The sequence below is a fragment of the Pecten maximus genome, chromosome 14 (genome assembly GCF_902652985.1).
Source record: "Pecten maximus chromosome 14, xPecMax1.1, whole genome shotgun sequence".
Taxonomy (NCBI): domain Eukaryota; kingdom Metazoa; phylum Mollusca; class Bivalvia; order Pectinida; family Pectinidae; genus Pecten; species Pecten maximus.
The window spans coordinates 4,358,799-4,366,175 of record NC_047028.1 but is presented as its reverse complement, the minus strand read 5'-3'; the positions used below and the strand labels follow the sequence as shown (position 1 = coordinate 4,366,175).

Genomic DNA, 7,377 nt, shown 5'->3' with positions numbered 1-7,377 from the left:
GTATATAGTGCTCAAGACTATAATAGGTTATTAGTGACGAAGGCAGCATTTCCATCATCATTGCTGGAGACTTTGTCTGTATGTTGCATTTTATTCATTTTGGCTCTACATGATCTTACTCCTTTTGTTTTGAAACCTGCTGATAAGTCTTTTGTATAATTCCATGTAAAACAGGTTAATTCAACAATTACATGTATGTGATGTGATACACACTGTCATCACCTCTTTGTGAAGTTAATTTCACTGGATAAACATGTTACAGGTACGATACAGGTAAGTTTGACCCGACAATGCCGTAATAAGCACACGATACTTTCATCCATAATTGGGACGGTATGTTACATATGTTCGCTTTACATTTTATTTTTCCATGTTGTCCTATCTAGGTTACATATGAAAAACGTGTTGATTGTTCATTCTTAGATATTGTAAAATGATCCATTGATTGCTGATCGGCGCCTTATAATGTAAAATATGAAACGATTAAGGTTGGCTTGAAGATGCTAATTACGTTTCGATTTATTTTATAGACTAGAACGGTGGGTGTTCAGTTTTGTGACCTGTCTCTATCTTCGCCAGGTGAAACATTATACTTTGACCCTAAACGTATGTGGTCCTAAGTGACGAAGACTCCTGAGGTTGATAACACCTGTACACACCACAAATCAATAAGCAGTGACCCACATCCGATGAAGATGGAGTTAGAGAACTACAAGTCCAACATTTCCAACATCATCGCTGGAGGGTTTGTCACCTCAGCCCTCACCATTGGGAGGGAGCTAGGGTTGTTTGACACCCTTACAAAGCTTACCACACCCGTGACCAGTCAGCACCTAGCTGATCTTTGTAACCTTAAGGAAAGGTGAGATGTAGCTGTGAGGTTATTTATAGATCATTTCTATCCTGACCAGATAATTTTAAGTGACATTACACAGTAAAAGATGCATGCGAATATGTTTCGTCAAAGCCCTCAAAAACTTACCACACCCATGACCTGTCAACAACTAGCCGATCTCTGTAACCTGAAGGAAAAGTAAGATGTAGCTGCGGTGTTATCTATAGATATTTATATCCCGTCAATGTATGTGTGTGCTTCATCTTATTTCTTAAACATGTGTATAATTCCATGTCGCTTTGACGTATTTACAAATTAATGAACAGCAGCCTAAATCTCCTTCACCATGTGTTACTTTATATTCCTTGAATATGAACACACGTATAAACTGCTAAAACACGTATGAAAGTGACTATAGAAATTTTACAGCAATTGCACAGAAATAACTAATTAAAAAGGGCAAGTTAAGTCTGGAGTATTGTTCTCCTGATCTGATGGGTGCATGCCTACTGGCCGTGTTATTGCGATAGGTGTTACGTTAAGTGATGATCTGGAACACACAATCATCCGAGTTTATGCAGGAGAGTATATTAACAAAATACAAAATATCGATACATAGTACAGTTCTGTCTTCGTGAAATTTGAAGTGGAAATAATTATCGTTTATTTAACAAAAGATTTGTTGGAATGAAAATATTATTTCAAGATAACTTACTATTTGATCAATGCTATCTTAATTGCTATATACGTTTACTTCCATTGATTTTATAATTTTACCAATCAATGTGTTACATCAACGCTACCGAACACAACAGCAGACAGAAATTATAACCTCCCTACATTTATATACAATGTAGTTGAAGATGTATGTATGTAAGGAAATGGTTGGGGTTTTACCTATTTATGTATGTAAGGGAATGGCTGGCCTTTTACCAATGTAGGTAAGTAAGTGAATGACTGGGCTAGTACCTATGTAGGTATATAAGGAAATGGTCGGGTTATCACCTTGGTATGTTTGTAAGGGAATGACCGGGCTGTACGCATTTTAGTTTGTATTCGCTAGGTTAGATAAGAATTAAATAGCAATACACCGGCTGCCACTGAAGCTCGGTCTGTTCTAAAGATGTTGTAGACACACATGTAAATATAATATAACAAAACACAATTGAGATTGATTGTCAATTTATCAAATAACTAAATTGCCCAGAGCACCACTGAACACCATGAATAAAAACACCACTGGACACCTTAAACAAGGGCCCAATGGGCCCAAATCGCTCACCTGCAATGCAGTGATCTTTTCATATATGGATCCTGCAGTTATTTGAAAGCATGCTACAGGACCAATATAATGTCTCTTTGCACTTTGTCTTTTCACTAAAAGTCATTTAAAGATTTAAGCATACTTGATCGACGTGACCTTGAATGTGAGTCAGGGTCATTCATTTGAACAAACGTGGTAGCCCTTCACCCCAGCATGCTACAGACCCAATATTAACTCCATGGGACTCTTGGTTATTGAGAAGAAGTTGTTTCAAGATTTTAGCCTTTTTGACTCCTGTGACCTTGAATGAAGGTCAAGGTCTATCATTTGAACAAACTTGGTAGCCCTTCACCCCAGCAATTTACAGACCCAATATCAACTCCCTGGGACTCTTGGTTATTGAGAAGAAGTCGTTTAAATATTTTAGCCTTTTTGACTCCTGTGACCTTGAATCAAGGTCAAGGTCATTCATTTGAACAACATTGAGAGCCCTTCACCCCAGCATGCTGCAGGCCAAATATTAGGTCTCTGGGACTGTTGGTTATTGAGAAGAAGTCATTTAAAATTTTAGCCTTTTTGACTCCTGTGACCTTGAATGACGGACGACTGACGGACGACGGACGCCGCGCCACGGCATAAGCTCACTTGCCCTTCGGGCAGGTGAGCTAATAATCACACAGCAGTTATATTTTGTTAAAGCTGTCACATAATTATGCTCAACTCAATAATCAAATATTAAAAGCATATTTAAAAATATGGCGAACCAAAAAAGGCCACAAAAAAATTATCCGAAAGCGCATTCAATAATCAGTACTCGATAAATCACAAAGTCAATGCAGCTGTTACACATATAAATGTACCGTATTGAGAATTGCTCAAATAGTAAGTATAAATATACCTGTACTGGATTGACTACTGTGAAGTACTGGACAACATGCGGACTGTTATTACCAAAGACGGTATAAACATCTTACAAAATACAGGGAATGGCCGGATGTCAGCATTTTTATTTCATCCTTTTTCTGTGTATGTATGTAAGGGAATGCGTGGATTGTTACCTGTGTAGGTATGTAAGGGAATGAGTGGATTGTTACCTGTGTAGTTATGTAAGGGAATGAGTGGATTATTACCCGTGTAGGTATGTAAGGGAAGACGTGACTGTAACCTTTGTAGGTATGTAAGATGGATATTATTCCATCCTTTTTCTTTGTTGGCATTGAAGAGAATAGCTAGACTATTACCTGTGTAGGTATGAGAAGGAATGGCTGTACTATTACCTGTGTAGGTATTAGAAGGAATGCCTGGACTATAACCTATGCATGTATATAAGGAAATGATTACAGTGTATGTATATCATTTTACCATTTTTGAACTTTGGAGGTAAAGATGTAAGGGCATGATTTGGGTGTGTGGATATTATTCAACCATTTTGTAACTTTGTATGTATGTAAGGGAATGATTGGAGTGTATGGATATTATTCCACCATTGTTTCCTTTGTAGGTATGTACGGGAATGGCTGGGCTGTATGGTAGCCAGTAACATCGTCTCCCTAGACGATAATGATGACTACTTCATTCCTGAGCATTGTAAACCTGTCTTTGGGGACATAAACATTATTGAAATCTACCCTCTTTTCAATGCAATGACGAAAGATGCAATGGATTGCTTTCGGAAGGAAGGCCGTGATGGTAAGACATAAAAATTGATAGAGATAAACAATACATAAAGATCTACTGGTGTCATCAACATCCTTGACATAAAAAAATCTGTGAAAGAACTTAGCACTTAATTCTGTATGAATGCCCTCTATAAACAATATAAGTTTAGCAATTAATTAAGAAATATTGATGAACCGGGGGTCAAATAATTTTTAAGGATATAATTTTACACATCAATTACGAAAGCGTACAAGTTACACATATGAGTTATGCGCCCTTACACATTAAATCAATAATGGATACTAACAATATACATATGGCGGATAGTAAAATGTCACAAATAACAAACGCAAGCTCGAGATACATGTGGTTCGTCTATGTAGGGCCATCGATATGAACATGGCGGATAGTAAAATATGTATCACAAATAACAAACGCAAGCTCGAGATACATGTGGTTCGTCTATGTAGGGCCATCGATATAAATATGGCGGATAGTAAAATATGTATCACAAATAACAAACGCAAGCTCGAGGTACAATTGGTTCGTCTATGTAGGGCCATCGATATAAATATGGCGGATAGTAAAATATGTATCACAAATAACAAACGCAAGCTCGAGATACATGTGGTTCGTCTATGTAGTGCCATCGATATGAACATGGCGGATAGTAAAATGTGTATCACAAATAACCAACAACGTAAATTAGAAATATTTGTAGTTCTTCTATGCAGGACAGTATTCATACATTTACCGAATATTAAAATAATGATAAACTATATGTATAATTAATTATAAGGATGAAAGATATTTGTTGTAGATTATTGTACCATGATGCAATTTAAATATTATGAACTAACATAGTATGCCATTTTTTTCTATTTGAATGAATACTTTCCATTGCGGACAAGGTGTCAGAAACACCATGTGATATTAAGTCATTTGGATAATGACGTCACGTTTTTGCCGCGCTAATACACCATTTTCGATAGAGACTAGATAGCGCGTGATATCTATCTTTCTCGTAAAAAAGACATAGATAGTTCGCGCTACAACATATTCGTCCGTCTAGGATCCTCGGCTATCATAAAATTAGCAAAAGAATGGTAACATAACAAAACAGAGTGAAGAATGTCTAAAATTAGGAAATGCAGGTTTTTTTTAGACTATACAAATGAATCTATAAAGAATCATACAAGACATAAATTTATATCATGATCTTGATGTGGCTATAAAAAACGTTATTTTAAAGAAACAGTTTGGCAAAATTAATCTTTAACTTTAAATAATGCATAGTTAATACATTAGAAACAACAGGTACTTGGTAGGTTACGTTAGTAAGAGTAGTTAAGATCGAGTGATGGTGTTTATGTACTGGTTAAGTAGTCTTAGCAATTCTACTGTTTTTGTTTGTGGTTCAGGTTACGGGTATGAGGACATGCCAACGGAGATGGTGGATGCTATAGACGGAAGAATGGGAGATGTAGATAAACTTGTGGAAGCTTTATTAGAACCAGTATTAACAAAGAAAGGTAAGCCATGATAAGACAAAACGAAGAATATCCCATAATAGCGAAGACATCATTCCAACTCAAAATCGATCAACAGAAAATATACACATGTAAATGTAAACTTTGTGTAGTTGATTCATCCGTCATAAGTCGACATTTGTCCCGGAAATCGTGATGATGGGAACAAGTCCTAGACCATCGAATCCACTGGCAAAGCTACATGTAAACCACGTAGGTAGGGACACAATGATGTTGCTATCTAGAGCTGGAACATTAATAATTGGGAAATTAATATCATCACGCTAATCCTAAAGCTCAGTTGGAAGCTGTCCTAGTTTATAAGTTGTAAGTAAAGGTCGCGGTTGGCGGCTGATGTTGAAGATTCTGTAGTTACATGACCAATACACGTCAATATACCTATAGCTAGAATGTACTTAAGGGATGCAATACTCGGAACTCATAATCGTATCTGACTATAGATATGTCAACCATGTTAGGAGATATACTGCTAGTACGAGGGACCAGTGTCTTATATGAATAGCCCTTTATAATATTGATACCAGTCTTTCCCGTCACTCCTCAATATTATGGCTACCAGTATTTACTGTTTCTTCTGAGGATTGTGTAACTCGTTTTTTTTCTACTTCTTAAATACCTAAACAGAAAGTAGAAGAGGACAATAGCGATCTCTTTTTAAACTTACATTTATATTGTGTTTGACCTTAAGATACTTAACAAAATCTACATTACAGATCATTATATCTAACCAGAAGAATATTGTATGAACTCACCTCACATATTGAAGCTATAAAATGTTTTTATTATTATAATATTTCAATTTCAGAATCTTCTCTGTCGAATATACTTGACCTTGGATCAGGTGCGGGGGTTTTGACCCGAGCGCTGGGCAAACGTCTTCCTGGCGCCGCAGTCTTTGGCGTCGACTTTAACGAGATCGCCATCAACAAGGCAATCGCTAAAACAGGAAGTTGTTCTAACGTAACGTATCTGAAAGCAAGCGGCGCATGCTTACCAAGCGATTGGACAAAGAGATTTGATTTGATAGTATTATACGATGTTCTTCACGACCTTCCATGTCCTTCGGAATGCATGCGCGAGGTATATCGTGTACTAAAAGATGACGGCGTAGTCGTTATATCCGATCCCCACGTGCACAGTAAACACAGGGACAACATTGGTGACTTTGGGATTGCCGGGATGACATACGCTATCAGTTCCGTCATCTGTCTCCCAAGCAGTATGTCAACAGAGGGCGCTGCTGGAAACGGTATTGGTTGGGGCAGCGAAAACAGGGAATCATTCCTGACGGAGGCAGGCTGGTGCATCAAGGACAAACGTCAGATTGGCTTTTCTATGAATCTTACATGCGGTAAATCTCATTAAACTTTATTTTGAAGTCGTTTTTGTTGTTAAGTGGTTTCGTTTGCATCCGTTAAAGCGGTTTATATCTATGACTTAGTAATTCTGTCGCTTTAAAAAAAGCCTCACTTGTAATGATTTTCCGAATTATAATTTTTCAAATCTAAATCCCCTTCTCCCTACCTACGATGTTGAAATGTTACATGGAGCGACATAGACCTACCGCTGTCTTATTCGAGTCTTATTCATTAGGACTACGTTATTAAGATTAGATGCTGTGACCGTTTCATTCGAATGATTACGATAGCGAGCCATTTTGTCGTACATTTGTTGTTTTGTTTTGATGATTAATTCAGGGCTACCGATGTCTACTGCATATCGAGAATCGTGAGATGTAGAGTAATTTTAGGTAGCCGATTAATGATAAACGAACTTCCGTGATGTCTGTTATATCATCAAACTCTATTTCAACTCAAACCAAAGATTAGTTGACCTTTCCATAATAAGGAAACCCCACTCACCTAGTCCAGGTTGATGTTTAGAATGACGGACGACAACAAAAAGATTAAGTGAGAGTAATAAACGTAGTCAAAGGATTGAGATTAACCCAAAAGAATTGTTGGAGGTCAAAAATGGCCAATCAGAGGCTATGAAAATGGTTACACACCGCGGCTACGCAGAGATCATAATACGGTGAGGTCATATCAAAAGGAAACCAGGCGCGCTAT

At 37.3% G+C, this 7,377-nt stretch overlaps 1 protein-coding gene across 1 annotated transcript; it reads left to right on the top strand.

The window, feature by feature from the left end:
• The first annotated feature begins 579 nt into the window (after positions 1–579).
• LOC117342830 lies at positions 580–6,691 on the top strand. The gene is made up of 4 exons (XM_033905091.1): positions 580–862; positions 3,601–3,788; positions 5,180–5,290; positions 6,114–6,691. Exons 1-4 carry the CDS (start codon positions 690–692, stop codon positions 6,671–6,673), a joined length of 1,032 nt encoding a protein of 343 aa, XP_033760982.1. The 5' UTR covers positions 580–689; the 3' UTR covers positions 6,674–6,691.
• Positions 6,692–7,377: the final 686 nt, after the last annotated feature.

Coding starts and splice junctions, on each gene's coding strand:
- LOC117342830 (XM_033905091.1), top strand. CDS start 690: ATGAAGATGGAGTTAGAGAACTACAAGTCCAACATTTCCAACATCATC. Junction 863..3,600: donor CTTTGTAACCTTAAGGAAAG/GTGAGATGTAGC, acceptor TTTCCTTTGTAG/GTATGTACGGGAATGGCTGG. Junction 5,291..6,113: donor ACCAGTATTAACAAAGAAAG/GTAAGCCATGAT, acceptor TTTCAATTTCAG/AATCTTCTCTGTCGAATATA.